This window comes from Notothenia coriiceps, unplaced genomic scaffold (assembly GCF_000735185.1).
Source record: "Notothenia coriiceps isolate Sejong01 unplaced genomic scaffold, NC01 NC01_scaffold00037244, whole genome shotgun sequence".
NCBI lineage: Eukaryota > Metazoa > Chordata > Actinopteri > Perciformes > Nototheniidae > Notothenia > Notothenia coriiceps.
Genome location: NW_011369945.1, coordinates 12,652,975 through 12,671,976, shown reverse-complemented (window position 1 = coordinate 12,671,976; position 19,002 = coordinate 12,652,975). Strand labels below are relative to the sequence as shown.

General features: G+C 42.7%; 2 protein-coding genes and 1 long non-coding RNA gene across 7 annotated transcripts in view; 1 reads left to right on the top strand and 2 right to left on the bottom strand.

Annotated features, from left to right (window-relative positions):
• LOC104965314 (protein kinase C beta type-like) overlaps positions 1 to 19,002 on the bottom strand; it is a 469,227-nt gene that overhangs the window by 248,784 nt on the left and 201,441 nt on the right. The window lies entirely within an intron of this gene.
• Positions 1 to 19,002, top strand: part of lmo3 (LIM domain only 3) — a 224,206-nt gene that overhangs the window by 125,657 nt on the left and 79,547 nt on the right. For all 5 annotated transcript variants that reach the window (XM_010793565.1, XM_010793564.1, XM_010793563.1 and 2 more), the window contains one exon: positions 12,144 to 12,269. In XM_010793565.1, the coding sequence (XP_010791867.1) occupies positions 12,144 to 12,269 (126 nt within the window). The remainder of the gene's footprint in view (positions 1 to 12,143; positions 12,270 to 19,002) is intronic.
• LOC104964709 (uncharacterized) overlaps positions 17,282 to 19,002 on the bottom strand; it is a 10,550-nt gene continuing 8,829 nt past the window's right edge. The window contains exon 3 of the long non-coding RNA XR_800454.1: positions 17,282 to 17,293. This is a non-coding gene — a long non-coding RNA (uncharacterized lncRNA). The remainder of the gene's footprint in view (positions 17,294 to 19,002) is intronic.

The window sequence follows — 19,002 nt, the reverse complement described above, 5'->3', positions numbered from 1 at the left end:
CTTTTCCTCTTAGGCAATGATCCACGAGGCTTTACAGATTAAGGAGAGGTTCAGGTCCCGAGTATTGCCCGTTTTTAATCTGCTTTGCAGGAAGTTCTTTGATAGAGGAGAAGCAAAATGTTTTAAATGTTGGTTAAAATAGTTAAGGGAAGGTGTGTTTTATGTGATTGTGTTTATCTGTTTTCATGATTAACTTCCTGAACCCTGATTTGCCCCTTTAATTTCCTCTTTAGAATTAAGAAAACAATTCATATTGTCTTGTTTTTTTTGCGAGACCATTTTGCAGTGAGAATCAGAGTTGAGCTAATTTACTAGCCTACATGTGTACAAGGGATTTGTTTTGTTTCGGCAATACAAAAATTAAGTATAAAATGAGATATATTGTCTGTAATTTCCAAGTGCCAACGCAGCGAGGCCTTAAATGCTTTACATTTCATTCCCTTTAGTATATTTACGTAAAGTAAAATGTTTTATCTCTTGAAAGAATCAAAATGGAAAGAATTTTAAATCTTAAAATCAATTTTACGAACCTCTGAAAACAGGAAGTGCACTCAAATTCCCAGTCACCGTTTTGAAGACATGACCTTGTTGTGGCACTCTCACAAAATATATCCTCCTTACATATTTAGTATGCTTTGAAACTCTAAGATGTGATCCATAATGTTGGTTTTGTAACAATTAGAAATGACCATAACACATCCTGCCTTAGTCAAAGGGCTCATAACCTCATCCTTAAATAAAATAAAAGCATTATTTGATGTGTTAGTCTCATCCCTTCTGCCCTTTGTTGTGATTTGTTGTCATGTGTAATGTTGTGTGTAAGTGAAGGGACCTCTGCGGTCACTGCCTCTGCAGCCCGGCCCCATGCCTTCGCCTGGAACACACCGCAGCCACATATTTGGCTCGCCCCTCTCTTCTGCAGGCATGTGAGAGTATGATAACAGCCCTGCTGGTTGACACACAGTGATATGCAGCCCCCCTCCCCTCTTCAACCCCCACAGGCTTTGGCATTGGTTTTGTTTTGTTTCAGGGTTATGTGTTTGGGAATAATCCACAGCCTGTATACAATCGCACTCTCATAGTCAGTCCAAAAACAGACCCAAAAAAACCTCTGGAAAGTTGAGTGGTGGGGGCATGGAACCTGTGTGATGCCTGAAAGCGAAGGCAACCCTCTCCCCCGTGAACCTGCCCTCCTCTCTGTTTTCAACTATTGATGCTAAATTGCTCCAAGTGACAAAAGCAGATGTGTTGTGGCAGGTGAGATCAAATGCGGCCATGCATGATTAATGTGGCCTGCCGGAGCAGATGAGGGTATTTTTTGTGGTGGAGAAGAGGAGGGAGATTTACAGAGAACGGGATAGAACACCTGTTAGACAAACACTCCCCCTCTAGTATCTCCTTTAACCTCTACATGTGTGTGGAAGTGTCTGTGTAGTTCAGTGTCGATTCAGACCGACTTAGATGACTGGAAGCAGTTTAGAGACCAGATCTCAGGTCTGGGATCAGCTGAGGCCAATAAGGCTGGGGGTGACGAGGGCCGCTGCTGCAGCTTCAGAGAGCTGCTGATTTTGCCGGAGGGTTCCACACACTCACTGGGGGGGTCCAGTGATCGCTGTGGGCTGAGGACTCAACAGGAGGTGGTTTAGTAGGAGCTCTGAACAATTAGCAAGTCCAGTTCGACTCTACTCTATTACCCTATACTTCTCACTTGATTTATTACCTTAGATCATTGTACATTTATTATGTGTTTTATGTTCTCAATATAGTTTTAAACCTTCTTCTACAGGATATTCATTTTGTATATGGTCCCATTAAGAGTAAATCAACCTTAATGCTCTAAGGCATGGCAACCTTGCGTCTCGTTAAACCTCCTTTCAAAGTGTGTTTTCAATTGATGAAAGTTTCGTAACATTCTTGTCATCTAAATATTTCTTGTTTAGTGTTAAATTCTACTTAACTCCCCCTCTTGTGTTACTTAAACTCAAGGGTAAACTGGTAGTTCACAAACAAATGGATGACGTCAGTGTTTATATCCACTTCCTGTATACGGTCTATGATTCACAGACAGAAAATGTACTACAGTGAGGCTAAGGTAGATTTGAAAGTGCTGTTTAAATGGACCTTTACACTGCTAAAAATGTTACTGTCGACACTCATGCTCATGTTTTTTGGGGCTTCTTTAATGTCATCAAAGTGTTCCTATAACAATAAAACACTTTTTTTAAGTAGAACTCTGAATGCAATACTTGTAATGGACTATTTGTATACCATCATACTGCTACTCTTTCCTAAAAACGAATAGCAATCTACTGTTCTCTTACTTTTTCTGAATTGTTTTACTTTTAAATTTGGCTGAAACACTGAGGGCATGTCCTATGATAGCAGACGTCCCGCTCATGTCAGAGGTGGTCTTTAACATTGGGGAGGTCACCTCATATTGTTAATGGAGCTGGAGTCAAGCTCGGTCATGGAAGCGTGCAAGCAGCCCGTCTGCATGCGTGAACCTGAGCTGCTCAGCTTTCCAGCAATTAGAGTGGTGGTGTGTGCAGATGAGGCAGTGTGTGTGTGTGTGGATGTGGTGGGCTTCAGCCAGGCCTTCTGTGCCACCCCTGGTTAATGAGGCCTTTATGGAGATGAAGTGGGGGTGCGGGAGAAGAGGACGCAGAGACGAGTGCGAGCAAGGGAGACTGGAGCTGGCTGCAGCTGTTAGAACAGTGAGTGTGGAGAAGGGGGGGGGGGGGCAGGGGCAGTATTGTGGAAAACAGGATTTCAAAATGCTGATTGGTTGGTGTCAGCCCCACTTACAGGCGTTATTTGGATGGTATAGGCAGAGCTGTGAGGCCTGCGCTGAACCCCTGAGCGACTTCTCAATTAGTGGGCGGCCTAGCGTAACTGCCAGACACACTATTGTGCACCCTCCCCCCCCTCCCCCCCAACAACACCACCACCACCCGATCCTTGATCCAGCCGCCGCCCCCAAGGCCGCATGTCGACAGCCAGATCTCCACGGTGATCAGCGCAGGTCAAGTTATTCTGGCGAGAACACGCTTAGATAGAATCCGGTTGTAAACCATCTTTTGGAAAAGCACTGAAAGAACTTCTCGGCTTGTTGCGAAAGCTTTGCGAACATATTACAATGTTTCTGATGTAAGCGCAGTGCTCCGAACGGGGGAGTGTGTTGCTTTGTGATGCGTCCAACCTGAATCTCTGTGATAACACGCGCCACAATGAGGAGGGAAAGAGCCCGGCTTGCGTAACAGAGCTGAGCCAGTCTAAGTCACCGTGCTACGCTTGTGTAAAATGAGATGTAAATGCGGCAATTTTAACAGCCTGAGTTATTCATGAGGAAGCCAAAAGAAAGAGACGAATGCTAATGCTACATACTGCTTTGCCCTTGGCCAGTGCACATCAACAAACAAGTCACTCCGCAAAGGAATTAACAACTTCATTAAGTTACCTGACAACGTTTGCACGTCTTGTCCCGCACCTCGTCTGCGCTGCCTTAAGGGCCCAACATCCATTTTTTTAGACTTGAAATGTGATAACGCATCATCTCAGGATGTTTGTCCAAGCAAGGACCCTGAAAACTGAAAGAAGTCCGTCAGGCCAGATCCATACAAAGACTCATTATTGAGAAGACATCCAATCTATAATTGGTTTTGGAGGTATAAAAGAATCAATGTGTTGCTGAGGTCACGCCTGCCTCTTGTATATCTGATGTGTATCTGAGTACATGCTGGTGAAAGGCTGGAGGACACAGCACTGCAGACGGGCTGCTGCTCGCTGCATTGATTGCACCTTCCGCCAGTTTTCCATACGATTTTAATCTTTGAAATGCTAAAGAGGCAATCAAAGCGATCTGCAGCCGTGCTGTCAGAGCAGCGTCCATGTGTCAGTCTGGTGATTTCTCAGCCACCTCCGCTGCATTAAGAAGGCCTGATCAATGGGTGGGAGGGCCGGGCCTTCTGCCTGCACACACACAGAGGTGGTGAGCTGCAGAAATCATCCTGCCAGCAGACTTCAACACGTCCCAAAATAACAACTCTGCTTCATTTTTAGAGGATCTGACAATGTGCAGATGTAGCGCTAGATTTCTTTGATATTTTCTGCTATTAAAAAGATGAAGTCGTTACACTTAAAGCATGTGGAAATGAAGGCAAGGATAGCTGCATTTAGCATCAGAAGTAAAGACATTTTTAGGATGAATGACCATCCTTTATCCTTTAATTTTAAACAAAAAAACACCACAGTTTTGATAACTGAATGTCAAAAGAGAAGTTTTAAAAACACCGAAGAAATTCAATGTTACTGCTCGCGTAGAAACCGATACAACAAATTGTCCCTGAGTTTTTAGTAAATAGTCATAGAGATAACATTTGGGACGATGTTGGAAAGTACCAACTCATCATATAGAAACAGAACGCTCGGTTTCTTTAATAACAGTCAGATTGGGTTTGGTTTTCTAACATGGTCAAAATTATTAAAATCACATTGGAACAAAAGTGACATTGACTTTGAACTAATCATTTCTGCTGTTAAATACTTTTAACGTTGGTTTATAGCTCAAGGAATATCTAGCAAATGGATGTTACGAAAGGAAAATAATTCGAATGGTCGGTGTGGTGTTAATGATTACAAATGTGATGTATTGCATATTGAGATCAGCTTACACAGCGAGTAGAAGGTAAAGAGCACTCAGCCTTGAGAAACCCACCCATGAGAAAACTCATGTCGGGGAAGCATTTATTCTTAACTCCATTTACACAAAGCACAGTTGGCTTTGTGGTTTGACTTGACAAGTGGTCTTAATGATGGTTTTAGTCATGCTTTCTTGCTCATGATGTCAGAGTTCTCCCCCAGCTGCTCCTAACACAAACAGTTAAAAAGTTGCTCTGCTTCAGTGCTACAGAAAGCTTTTCAGACTTTAATGGTTTTCCATATTTGGTTTTGGCCAGACCTGGGGCTTTTGTAGGCTCTCGTTAAATTAATTGGCTGCACTTTGTCCATTCATTCTCAAGATCTATTTTGTTCCACAGATTGCCTGGCTTCATTTTCACACATCTTTGCCTCATCACCACGATTTCAGAACGATAAAGAGCCATTATACCTCAGGAAGTGTAGGAGTTGTTTCCTTAATGCCTCACTGTGATACCCAGATGTACTTAATACAGCAGCTTTTGATACTTAATGATGAGCCTATTTAGACGTTCTAACAGTTTGGATGCAGAATCTATTGAACATAAAACTTAATAAAGTAGCATCCTTGTATCGGTGACCTAAGACATACATTTCACTCATCATCATTCTTTCTTTTTATTACTAGGTTTATAATTCTATTACAATGCTTGAAATTTCAGTCAGTAAATACTACAAAAAACAATAAATCCCCCATAAAGTTTCTAGTCAGACACTTGGTTGCTGCTAACTGAGGGAAAGAGCAAAAAACAATGTAGTGTCCTCAAGAATAAAATATATTGTATCCACCAATTTGACTTGAAGGACAGAAGAAGCCACAGCATTTATTCCAGAATGACTGTCAGGTGAAACATGTTGACCTTTTCCGGGGTAGATTGTTCTGATATTTCCTCTGATACATAGCAGATAAGATAATAAGAAAACCCAATAAATATGAAAAGATATTGCTGCTGACAGCTTGTGACAGTTGGCATGCAGACAACGGTGGGAATATTTATAATATTCCTATCCATGTCAGTGTTTCAACAATGTGTCAATCAGAGAGATTTCACCTGATGGACCATGTGTCATGTCTAAATCTTGCAGATCCTGATTCGTAGGTGTAATACAATATTTAAGCTCTGGTTGTTTGGGGTTGGAATCATTCAGATGCAACACATTTATTTGATTTCAAAGATATGTTTAAGGAACAATAATTCCACCTATGAAGGTAAACTACACTGGACAGAATCTGACCCTTACAAGCCACGAGCCAGGACACTAGTTGCTTTAACATAACTCGTTTCCTATTTGGCAGTAGTTTTAAATGTCAGAAATGATATGATAAAGAAATGTGTATCTCCACACAGCTTCCACCTCAGTTAGCAGTTTAATGAAATAGCATGGCACATGGATGTTAAAATGTCCTGAAAGCACCCTATAATTGTTATGTTGTGCTTCGAAAAGCTTGGCTGCCATTAACCTCCCAACACAACAATTCACTTCACACGTCCAGCAATTACCTCGGCAATAAAGCCCCAGCTCGCAAATACGTGTGTTTCGAAGTTCCTGTAATTAAATTGGGCTTTTCACATGTAATCTGAAAATGTTATGGGGTCAAACTGAGAACCGGTATTCACGAGCAATTGAGTCTGAAGGAGGGTCACACATATTGGAGGGTCTGGTTCCACCCAGCGCTTAATTGTCCCGATGAGAGGGGTCACTTTCCCTTATGGAGAGGTCAACAGTGGGTGCCTTTGTTTCCCAAAAGCACAGAAGGAATGTCATTTGATGGAATAAATAAAAGGCCTTCAACCACGATATAAATTAGCTTGTATTATATCCTGTACGATGTTGGAAGAAAGCCATTAACCAAACCTCTTGGTAGTCTAGTCATGCCGATATACAATTAAGCAACTCTACCATTTAATAAATAGCTTAAACCCACTCAAGCTGGCAAACTGACGTTGTTGATTTGTTGTTGGCTATTTTATATAGAGTTGTCGTTCTGCACTTGTCTTTCAGTATTTTATAAGCTTGTTCCAGTTCTATCTTTTCAAAAAATGCAAACAAACAATCCTTAAGGAATCACTGAAATACTGTATTTTGCCTTTTTTTTCATTTCCCTTAATAACAAGGCCATCATTTGGTTTCCATGAAGAACACAACACTGGTATTTTCATTTTAACTAAAATGCTTCAGTTCAGTCGCCCGGACACATCATTTTTTGGACCGTCCCCTCCAGTTGAGATTAGTTAAATTAGCTGTGAAGAGCAATGACTCTTGGGACTGTGCATGTTTGGTGCAGATAATTGCAGGGCTGGTATGCCACAGCCTGGCACTCAGCTTGGGATTGCAGGTGGGTTGGCGTGGGGAAGTGCCTATCGAACTGCACATCTGGCCCCTGCAGGGCTCGAAATCTTTCATTACACCCTCTTCAAAATGGACCCAAACACAGCACTGCCAAAAACGGTGCTGAAAGCTGGTTACTTTGTTTGAAACACTTTTTTTTTAATAGTTGTTTTGAGTGTATGGGCAGATGAACTTTGGTAAATTGTTACCAAGTACTATGTGATCTAACGGATGAGTAGATGTAAGGGTTAAAGATAAGGAATGGTGTCTTAATGGGTGAGGTAAAACATGTAATTTGATGGTAGTTACTCAGGACAGGACTGCCACCAGTAGTTTATCTCTTCTTCTCTCAGTTTCAGAGAAGCGTGGAGTGTTGTAATGTGGACTGGTGGGTGTTTTTCGACCTTTTCGAGGAGTTTCTATAGGAGCTAATTAGGTAGCACTCTGCAGCTGCTCTTCAGGCTGACAGTTCAGGGGAATGTTCCTCTGTATGGTCGGCAGTCTCTCAGAAAGCAGGCCATAATTCATCATTAGGATATCAGAGTCCAGGTGCAGATGAGAACTGATAGAGCCGGCAGCCAGGCAAGTCAGGGCACTCAAGGAGGAAAATCTTATCCCAGGACAATTCCCAGGTCATGCCCGTGGTAATTGAAATAATTTTGCCCCAGAGTTGTTTAATCACTGACAATCTCACACGCAGGGCGGACAAAATTGAGGAACGCACAAGTCTGATTACATTTGCTACCCTTAACTGTCTCCCCTCCCCCGACTGCGACAGTTCACATCAGTTCTTTAGATTTCTGCAACCCCTTCTGTTTCTGTGCTCTCCTGCTCATGTCAAGATTTTCTTGAGATGAAGCATTTATGGGCAACTATTTCTTGCCTCTCTTTTTTGGACACATTCTTGTTTGCACATCCAAACCATAAGCCTCTCACCGTGATTAAATTCCAAGTGGAACGCCGGGGTAGATCATCAAGTGGACAAAGCACGGTCCCCATTAAAAAAAAAAGCCTATGTTGAGATGCAACGAATCATTTGTCTGTTATTAACCCTGAGCCTGTGATTATGCAGATTGTCATAGATTTTCCCTGGTTGCCTGGAAGTGAGATCCAGGGGTTGTTCTCAGCGTGGCAGGCGGACGAGGGAACGGCCGTGCATTACTGAACTTGCCACATTCATCATGTTGACTGATGGCACAGGGAGTCGGTCCCCGGGTCCCGGTGGTTAATGTAGTGGGTAATTAACTGTCATTTGCCTAGTAATAGGCCGATGATCAATGGTTTGTGAGGAAACAAATTCTAATCCGGCAGCTGATGAATGCATGCCGAGGCTGGAGCAATTGAAGTGGTGGGAGGGATGGGAGAGACGGGGATGGGGGAGGGAGGAGGAGAGCAAAGCTGCCACCGGAATTTCAAATGGCAACTGGAGACATCGGTGCTATCAGTGTCCCACCCCTGCGCACCCCAATCACAAAAATGGTTTAACACTGACGAAGAATTGGCCTTTATGTTACTGGAATACATAGTCAGGTAAACGATAGAGGAGTGGATCAATCCTCTGGACCAAAGTTAGTTTCTTAGGCAGCGTTCAAAAACATTTCTCTATTTCCTCTAGTGGTATTTCTTATTTTGCCTGTTCAGGTTTTTCCAAGATTCCTGCAACTACAATAATGTTAAACAAAATGTATTATGTGTTGTTCACGGCAATAAAAGTCACTTTCTAGAAACAGTGTCAATGTTCACTGGGGCTGTTTTAAAATGGTTTGAAGTTGTCGATAACCACTCCACCGTCAGCCCTGTTTGCATTTGTGTCGCTACATGTATATATTCCAGGATAATGCATTTGGCTTCCGAGGCCCCAGTAATTGGCGGTCATTGTATTTCAGATTTAGCTGAGGAAACGCATTGGCATGACACCGCTCCAGCGTTCTCCACAAGGGGCTGGGGCCTGCACTCTCCGATTGGGTTTTGGGGTCCACTGGGCTAAAGCCTTGTGGAATAATTTAATTGGTGTCTGTTTTTCTCTCATCAAATAGGTACCACTGAGCCGTACCAGGCTGTAATGCACAGTGAATGCCTTTTGACTAAAACAAGGTATTGGCCGCTGACTGCCTCTATTCTCTTTCAAATTCAGATTTCAGCAAGGCATGAATTTTAATTTCATGTTGTATCTTCAACCTCTTTAAATAAACATGCTGTCTTGTCAGCCATGGATATGAAGTGTATGTCAAGCCTGCTATTCTACATATGTTATTCTGTTTTCATTCAAGCAGACCCACAGTTAGAAGCCTTCAAGGTATGGCAGACAGTTGTACACACATCAGCCTGTGAGAGATGCATTAGAAATGTATATATTTATTACTATAATATAATAATCCAGTGCTGAGAGCGTTGAGTCTCAGGCACTGGGTCTTACACACGAGGCCTCTAAACTGTCATCCTCTGATTGTGTTTAAGGCTGTGCCTTTGAATTCATAGCAACCAAACCACGCTTAATTTGCCTCCTCCCCTGAGAGCCATTAGCGTCTGTGGCATCAAACTGGCGGAGCGGCAAAAGACGAGTGGCAGGTACGCTCCATCCATCTTCCCTCCCCACAGGGTGAGCTGAGGCTTCCTGTGCGCTGCCGGTTTGAAGAGCGTTTGCCACACAAGAGCCCAGCGAGCCGCCTGGCTACATGCTGGCGCTGCCACAGATACAGTTTGCATAAATCTCTGTAGACTGGTATCAGCCGCTCCACTTCTTAATCTCAGCTTGTCGTTAACACTAAAAAGACGTTTTGATTTGAGTGTAGAGTGAATGTAGGCCTATGTGTTTTTGTGATGAATTGTGCAGCAACATTTGACGAGAAGCAACCAGGAGTTCAGATGATCTGGTTGGGAAACCTGGTTGATAGGGTTTTTATTTATTTATCTTATACAGACTCCATTTCCTCTGTAAGAAAAATGGATGCAAGTATTAGCTCAGAAATATATAAGGGTTAGGGGTTTTTGAAGCTATATCATTGTCTTATAGAGTCACTTCTGTAATACCTTCACTGTCAGCTGTGTCTGAGATGTAGTGAGACTAGAATGGAAAGCAGCATATGATAATGTCATGTTAGAGATACTGAACAACTTCGTATTTTTATTTGATGGTTCTTTTAAATATCACTTTTTTATTTATATGAATATTTTATCAGATACACATGACACAAGTTTTAAACCCTACTACACCATCTGTAAAATGTAACGTCTCTTTATTTCCTTTCATCAATTTGTGAGTTTGCAGTGTGTAAAAAAATGACATTTAAGTAACACTTTGTTTGGCCTAGTTGTCGACCGGTTGGGGGAAACTCATGAACACTGGTTGTTCACGGATGCAATGCATTTTACCCAGAATTCCGGAGAGCAAAGGAGTGTGACAGTATTTTTAAGCTGTGCAGGCCACCTCAGATTTGCACAAGATGAGAAGAGCATGGACAGAATACCGGCAGTAAGCCTATAACATCATTTTTTAACACAAATACCTTCCATCATTTATGATACGGAGCCTTGAGTGCATGCTATCTGAATATGACTCAGATTACTGAGACAAGGACATTCGCCCCTGCACAGCGAGAGGCGGCCGCATTGTGACTCTGTCGTATGATGCCGTACAAAGTGCGGCTGTTCTGCTCAAACACTCTTGCTCATTATCTTGCACTAAATCTATCATTTCCTGTTCTTTTTTTAAAGGTTTTTTAGATCAATTACTCTGCTTTGTGAGAAGAGAAATAGATGAAATATCTATTTCATGTGAAGGCCCTCTGGCAATGCACATTTGTGCGGGAAAAGAGAAAGGACAAGAGATACCACAAATGTATCTAAATTTAGATTGCTCAAAGGAAAAAGAATAATTCTTTTAATTAAGTCAGCACTAATCCATCGAATTGGCCTTCTTTGTTTTCTCCCACCTACCATGTTACAAGAGATATCCTTCATTGTCTCAAGGTGTGTTGACAGTGGCTCTTAATTCTGTAGATATTCATGAGGGCACAATCTATCTGCTTCCTTTGCCTCTGGGAAACATACTTTCTGAAGGTTAATAAACAACCCTGCATTTCCCAAGCCCTGAGATCATTTATCAGATTGCGATCTCTTACAGACTTTGAGAGTGGCATGCCGTTTTATCATTTTAACAACGACGGCTAAAAGTGCCTCAAGAAGTCTGCCTAATAGGTTATTTTGTTATATGATTTTGTTATCAGATATATTTTTTTCCCCTTGCTAGTCTGGTCTGTGTCGCTGTGTAGTAACAGCCCTGAATCCCTAATGAATACTCACATTAATGTCCCCGGAGCAGGCGAATAAATAATAGGGTCCTCCCTGGGCAGTAATGCTAGCCATGTCCCATCTATTTCTATAGCACAAGCTGTGGCTCTGCTATTTTTTACTCCGCTACTGTTGCCCAGCTCTGTCCAACCTATTTTAGAGCCTGATTCAGAGCCCCTATCTGTGTCAGCAGCTCATGTTAGTGTGTTTACCGCAATCTCTCTGACAGCGGTCACTCCATTCTCAGAGACAAAGCATAGCACAAGTATTAATTCTCTTGTACATTATGTTTAGAGTGTTTCTGCTTATAATGGTGATGCAAGGCTGGGTGGTAGGTGGAGTCAAATTCACAAATTCTAAACTTAAAGTAACAAAAACACACTAAGAGACTGGTGCGATGCCAAAAAGTCAACGCTGACTTGTTTTAATTTCCTTCTCTAACGTAATAACAACGTTCTTCCATTTCTGCCAGGTCACGATCCAAAGGAATCGTGGTTTGGTTCAACCATAGCAACTCTTTTTGTGTGTTTTTGTTTCAATGTACATTGTTAACGACATGTTTAATACTGCACAAATACTCCAAACTTATTTTAGAATGCTGTTAAGTTGTATGTTGAATGGCGTATCTTGCGATTAAAAGTCAGAGGGCAACTTGGAAAAGAGAAAATAACACAAACACCTAAAACCAAGTCAAATAAACAAATGCCCTTTCATAATGCCAGTATGTGATTTTCCCCTGTTCTAAGATAACCTATACACCTGCCAGACATGCTGTCGTGTACTGAGGCTCACTTGCATCATAAGTCTTCTTTGTGTGTGTGTCTCAGGTTATTTGGTGTAACGGGGAACTGTGCAGCCTGCAGCAAGCTAATTCCAGCCTTCGAGATGGTCATGAGGGCCAAGGAGAACGTCTACCACCTGGACTGCTTCGCGTGCCAGCTCTGCAATCAGAGGTGAGTGATTGGACCTCACCGCTGCTCCTCTCCCATCCCTGTGCCTAGGCAGATGGCTGGTCAGGGAAGCAAGATTGCGGGCGTAGTGAATCTCAAGTGCCGCTGAAAGTTGAAGAAAGATCCCATATCATAGATTTATTTCTCTAACCAGTGACCAACAAGACACCTCCGGGGGCCGTAGGGACACCTGCTGGACCTAGCACAGTGATTATAATCCTGCATTACTACTGTACAGTGTCAGCCTGGATGTACAGGTGCAGTTACATGTGCATTCATTATGCTGGCCATCAGTCTTCATTACTGAGCCTCTGCCTGTCGACAGTGTGGTCAGAGATTTTGTGAGAACTGTTTCTTACCACAGCAGCAGAGAAGAGGGTGCAGCTTTGGAAGCATTGAACTCAGTGATAGAAAAGCCCTTGTTTAATAAACTGCATTGTTACCCTCAGCGAGTCTCTCGCGTACCACTTCAAATGAGTTCATTATGTAAGCTGCTACAATTCATTGGAACCCAATACAACAATCCTGCTATATAGCTTATCTTTGAGAATTTAATCATACTCATTATCTGGGTTCAATGCTGTTGTCCACAATCATTTACATGGTTAAAGAAAGAATAAGAAACAAATACATATTTCTTTCCCAAACACTCCCCCCCCCCCTGCCTGAAACACCTCCATTGGACTCCTTTGTTTACTTCTATAACATAGTGACATCCCTATGTCACATTTGCATTGCATGTAATAGACTAAGGGGCGGGACTTCTCGAAGCGGTATACCATTCATATCGACTGGACACAATCCTTCTTGGATTTCCCAGCCGCAAACACAATGACGGTAGAGTTTGAACGACCATTGAAAAAGCACTACTGCTAATTGTAACATTGGTCTTTTTAGCTGTATGAAGTGTCTCCTTTAAATTCACAAGTACACAAGAGATTTCAATACAACCGTGACTGCATCCCATTGCCCCTTAGTCCCTTTGAAGGAATCTTGAATACTTGTGCATGTATTTGTAGTCTTATTATAAAAAAAACTATACGAATGGAGATGATGGTGTCTCCTCTCCACAGGATTCATGGTGATGCAAGTAGTTGGACAAGTAAAAAAATGACAGAATAGGTTATGTAACACACAGCTAATCTCCTAAAAAGCTGCAAAAAACATGTTTCAAGGCTACTTTGAGAAAGTCCTACAAACTCCTTTTTTTAAATCAGCTAAAGCCTCTAGCCCTGCACATCCTGGGCCTTTTTAAAAGTGTTCTCCACACATGTAAAACATTCCTGTGAATAGTTATGGGAATTTACCAGGAACTTTCCCCAAACATTCCTCCAAAGATCCATGTTCCCATGTTACTGTGAAGGAACATTCTTGGAGCTAGTAAACAAACCATAAGGTAATCAAAGGTTTTCTGAAGGTTACAGAAACACCATTAAACAGAAAACATCAGGAGGGTTATGTGTTGGCCAGAGTTCCTTTGTTTCTCACCTATTTTCCCAAACTTGGCTTTATATAAGACACACAGGCCCCCACACACACACTCACCAACCAGACACATTGCGCATGCTAAAGGCAAAGGACCTGGTTACGCACAATTAGCACTCGGTTATTGTCTTGCCACTTCAGCCGGCTGCACCAGACAACCTCTCCTAATGGAAGAAGTCAGCTAATCTTCATCAGCCGGGCCCAGGCAGGCCAACTCAGCTCTCCCACATTAAAACCCATTAAAGCGCGAGCAAATCTTTCTTTTTACATTAGGCCAGTTGATGAACTGTTGAATAAAATCGACGTCAGTGTGTTTCACATGGTCCGCTGTGGCCTTGAAAGTACCGTTCAGATGCCCATCACAATTTCTCCGAGGCCTGGCCAAGATTTATGGTGTGGCAACGCTTTAATTGAAGCTGTTCCTCAGCACTGGCTTTTTGTTTTCCATTTTGTTTTGCAACATCGGTAGAACTGTTAGGGGAGAAATACTTAAATTAATATTAACTGAAAGGATCAATCTGTTTGCCTTAAGTTCATGAGTTCACAAAACATATTGTATTGGGTTTGTACACTTCAAAATCAAGCTTGGATCAGAAATGATAACCCAAAAACAGCCACATATTTTACAGCCAATAGTTTTTTCTCAGTAGTCATAAATCAGACTTAGTGAATTAATTGACATCTGTCATTAGGATTTGAAAGTCAGAGAAGGTTTAATAGATTTTCAGTGATGACCACAGCATTGGTAAATTAATCTAGTTTGAGTATTTTAACATTTATATCCAGATTAATAGAATGACCTTTTATAAATGTTCCCAGCCTGAGATCTATCACGAGATCTCACTCAAGATTTCCTGAATAGTTTCTCAGCGTCTTGTTGCCTTGAAATGGGCTTTTTAGTCTTTGTCTAGCATACCGATCTGCTGCCTTGTTCATCTACACCAGCTCTGTCCCCTCTCGTTTTCCCAGCCTCAAACAAACATGAAAGCAACCCATCGACCCCGCTCCCCCTACGGGCCCTTCAATAAAGCAATCTAATCCATCTCACAAATGGCCAAGAGATTTCTCTGCGGAACGTCATCAGAAAATGTGAAATCTGATAAACAGAGCAGGCGATCAGCGGGGTCAGCAGGGGTCGAACATTGTAATTATCCGGCACTTCTGCAGGTCAGCCGTGGCCCATGTTGCCGTTTGAAGGTTGAATTGCTCCAATCAAGTACGAACATACAGCCCCCCCCCACCACACACAAACATACTCAGTCATGCATGTATCCACGCCATCAGCTGCTTTGTGGGTACAACCACCCTACTGTATCCCACAGAGCAAGAACAGCCAGTGATTATTCTGATTTTATCATGGACTCACTGCAGGACTCTAATGGTCATCGTTATGTTCAGCTATTAAGGGACTTGCTTAAGTTAAAGGGCCAGCAGAGATCGAGAGACTGGCCCGTCAGCTGAGTGGACATGTCACTGCAATCATGACCTGCAACTGCTCTCTTCTTCTTTGTCATCATCACCGTCAAATTGGCAGCAATCTCTTGCTTGCCACGAAAAGAAGCATTGAGAGCTGAACCTGCTTCAGGAATAAGATAAATGGAAAAAGCCTCACCAGTTATCTTACTTGTGTATCTGCCAAAGAGCAAAAGCCCCCCCTTACTCCCTCTTTCTTCGCTCTGTGCATGACTTTGAAATGGTATCAAGCTGAGGGGAGTGAATAGCTCCTGTCCCTGGTCTATCAGTGAAAATATAGGATCCAACATTGGCTCTGATTGCTCATGTCTGCACCCAACATGGCCTTACTCTGTTAAACTGGACATAAATCTGCAGTCGTGACCTTCCCACCAGCAAGACCTGTTATTTTCCCTACCTGAGTTGGGGAGAGGAAGCACCGCTGTGGTCTTAGAGGCAAAGGGACGGGGGGGCTGGTTCTAAGAAGGAGAGGGGGTGTTGGGAATAAGGACAGAGATATGAGACTCCATCCAGCAAGCAGTTAGCCACAGATCAGCCCTGGGGGACAGCTAATCGATGGGGCTGTCGTCCAGCCTCATCATCTAGCCAGTGCTGGCCCAATTTCCCCCTGATGAGCTGGAGGCCACAGTCTAGGGAGGCTGAAGGAAGGTTAGAGTAGAGGGGAGCAAAGGAGAGCAGGATGGGTGACAGTGCAGGGGAAGGTCAGTGCTGATAAGGGAGGATGCTCCACACTGGAGCTTGGGAAGGAGAGACTGACACCAATTGGGTTCAGCACAGCTAAGCTTAGCCACTGGTGCCTTGTATGTCACGAGTAAGGCTTGTTAGACAGGAGCCTAATAGCCAATAAGGGACACAGTTGTCACTTTGTGTATGATTGGTGTGGAGAAGTAAGAGCATGAGCAGCCAGCCTACTAGAGAACACCATTTAACTGTGTAATCCTGCACAATATAAAGTGAAAATGTCATATGTTATACAAAATGTCAGTTTATTTCTGCTCATGGAGATGATAAGATAGTGTTTCAACCAAGGCCACATCCTTCAAGGTCAGCATCGGTCTCTAAAAGGATGTCTCATGACTGACTGTGTTGCATTACTTTTTTTTGGACTCCATAATCTGGCAGGGCAGGGTCATATTAAATTGGATGGTGCAACATAGCTATAATGGCTTCCACCATTTGTAGACACATTGTTTGATTAACAATTGATTTTTTGGGTGCTACAGTATAGAAACCTGACATAACGCCAGATTGTGTTAAAGCACAACAGCATTGGAGGTTAACACCAAAGAGGGACACCTTTCCATATGTGAAATTATGTTCTTCATGTTACAGTCCCCGAAGAAAAAACTCATCTTCAGTGTGTCCTTGTGCGGCTGTCTGATTGCCCATCAGCAATCTGCCAGAGAAGATTTACAACATGCTGTTACAATTAGACATCAGTGTCACCAGGCCAAGTGTTTCTGAACCTGTATGCATCCCAACAGTAATTAGATTTGGTGCAGTTGAGACTATTTTCTCTCTTTGACAATCTCCCTGTTTCTTCATTTGAGTGGAAGTGAACACTCTAGTTAACACAGGCCTCCGAGGCAAATTGCTGGCATCGCAATACATCTTTTAAGTGTGTGCCTGTGGAAGCCATTCTTTCTCTTCCTCCTGCAACACGAGGTCTCTAAAGACTCATTAGTCACAGTCACCTCTAAGTAAAGGAAGGAAGACGGAGGGAGAGAAAGGAAGGCAGTACAGGAAGAGAGGAAGACAGCACCGGCAGAAGCTCAGTGAAACCATGATATGATGGCAAAACTATATGGATACTAGCAGCTGCGGTGTTAAGGGAGGCCTTTAATGAAGGTTGAGCTATAGCTAGCTAACACAATAACATGTGTTAGCTGCATATAAGTGACAAAATAAAGGGAAAAACCTGAACTGGTGTAAATGAATACAAAATAATCAAAGCAGATCCTAACAAAAAGGGTTTGGGGGCTCACTGGTATGATTTGTATGAACATGAAGTAAAGTAGGGTTAGGGTTGGGGTTAATACATTAAAACCTTAAAAATGTGTTTGATTTTCCTAAATAGATATGCCTTACACATAAGTTTTAATTGAATATTTATATTATATATATTCTCTTTTCCTATGTGTTGGTAACAGTGAGGAAAAGCCAATAAACGTTTAAAAAAGGTTGCGTTTAATGATGGTTATAAGTTCCTCAAATCAGGAGGAATTTGGGTTCATTGTTGGTTTTAAAAGCTCAAACTGGAAAAATGTACATACATAGTAGCTAATAGCTTTGGATAAAAGCATCTAACAAGTGACATGTAATGTTAAATGATGTATAATATCAGAAGTTACTTACACAAACTAGCTGGTTATCCAATGTTTACTGAAATGTCAGGAGCAGCAAACAAATATACAGTATGAGCCTTCTGCAATTGTTTTTAAGAAAGTGGAAGTACTAGGGCAACACAATGTCCTTTTATTAGACACGCCTGTGATGGGCACAGTGTAATATCGTCATCATAATTGGTGCACAGATGTCACATATGCTGTTGACATTTCACGGAGCAGAAACAATTTGTCTGTGTGAAATAAGTGGAGGGCAGGGATAAGAGCTGTGAGGGGGGGGGAGGAAGAGGATGACGGCGAGGGAGGGCGGCAGTGCAAAAATAAAGGGAGATAAAGCTAAAGTGGGAGTGGGCTCGACACAGACCCTAATACATTCTGGGAGAGAATGTGTCATTTTAACAGGTCATTTGTATCAGAGAGGATGACACCGGTACATGAAGCACACCTCTGCCTGTGTTTAATCACCGTGTCAAACAGTTTAGATGAATGGATATTAATCTTCTGTGTTTAGTTTGTTAATGAAAGTGTGCAAGCATTGTCAAACTAAAATAGACATGTGAGAAAACAATTGATTGCAGTCACCTAATGTACATATTGTATAAGTGACTGACAGACTTTAATGCTCATGTCAGAATCAGAATTTTCAGCTTTGTTTTTTTTCCAAATAAAATGTCAGCTCTTCCTCAGAGCATTTGAATTTGTTTCCAGAAACACACCATTCTCACACTTTGTATTACTTTGCGCCGGCACCTACGGTGTATTTGAATCCTGCTAATTGGTCCCAAATGGATGTAACAAATCAGCCTCTCAATCTGCCCTGCAGCCCTCAATAAATGCTGCAAACAGCCCAAGCTTGTCAGGTACCTGAGCTCCATGCGCTGTGTGCAGCTCCCAGCACTGAACTCAGCAGTCTTAACATCCAAGGAAGTCAAATGGAGGCGAGGCTCACTGTCCCCATCCCCTAACCCCAGCTCCACCTCCCCTTTGGTAAACACTGGCATCGCTGCTTGCCGACCTTGTCTAACCTGTACATTGAGAGAGATAAGCAGCCCTCAGGACAATACAGGAAGAGTTACTGCTCTTACGCATTCAACATAATCTCCACTTGGCACTATGCTGAAAGGTCAAGCGTAACTGCCCCCCCCCAACTGGGGCTGGACGGGCCGCTGCCGAGGTCGGTGGGGGTCTCTGTAAAAGCTGCAGCTGAAAAGGGAACCTCGGCTTGAAACAGAGATTATTCCACCAACCCCACCCACCCCCCACCCCCACCAGCCCTACCACCCCCATATGATTCGTAGTTTCGCTACTTAGAGTAGAATCGTGACTCGACATCCGTCGTCGCGGAATCGGTCGCACGTTGCGGACGCACACGGTCGATCCCGGAGAGGAAATCCTTTGTCAGTTGAGTTAATTTCCCCTCTCTTACGTTGCCG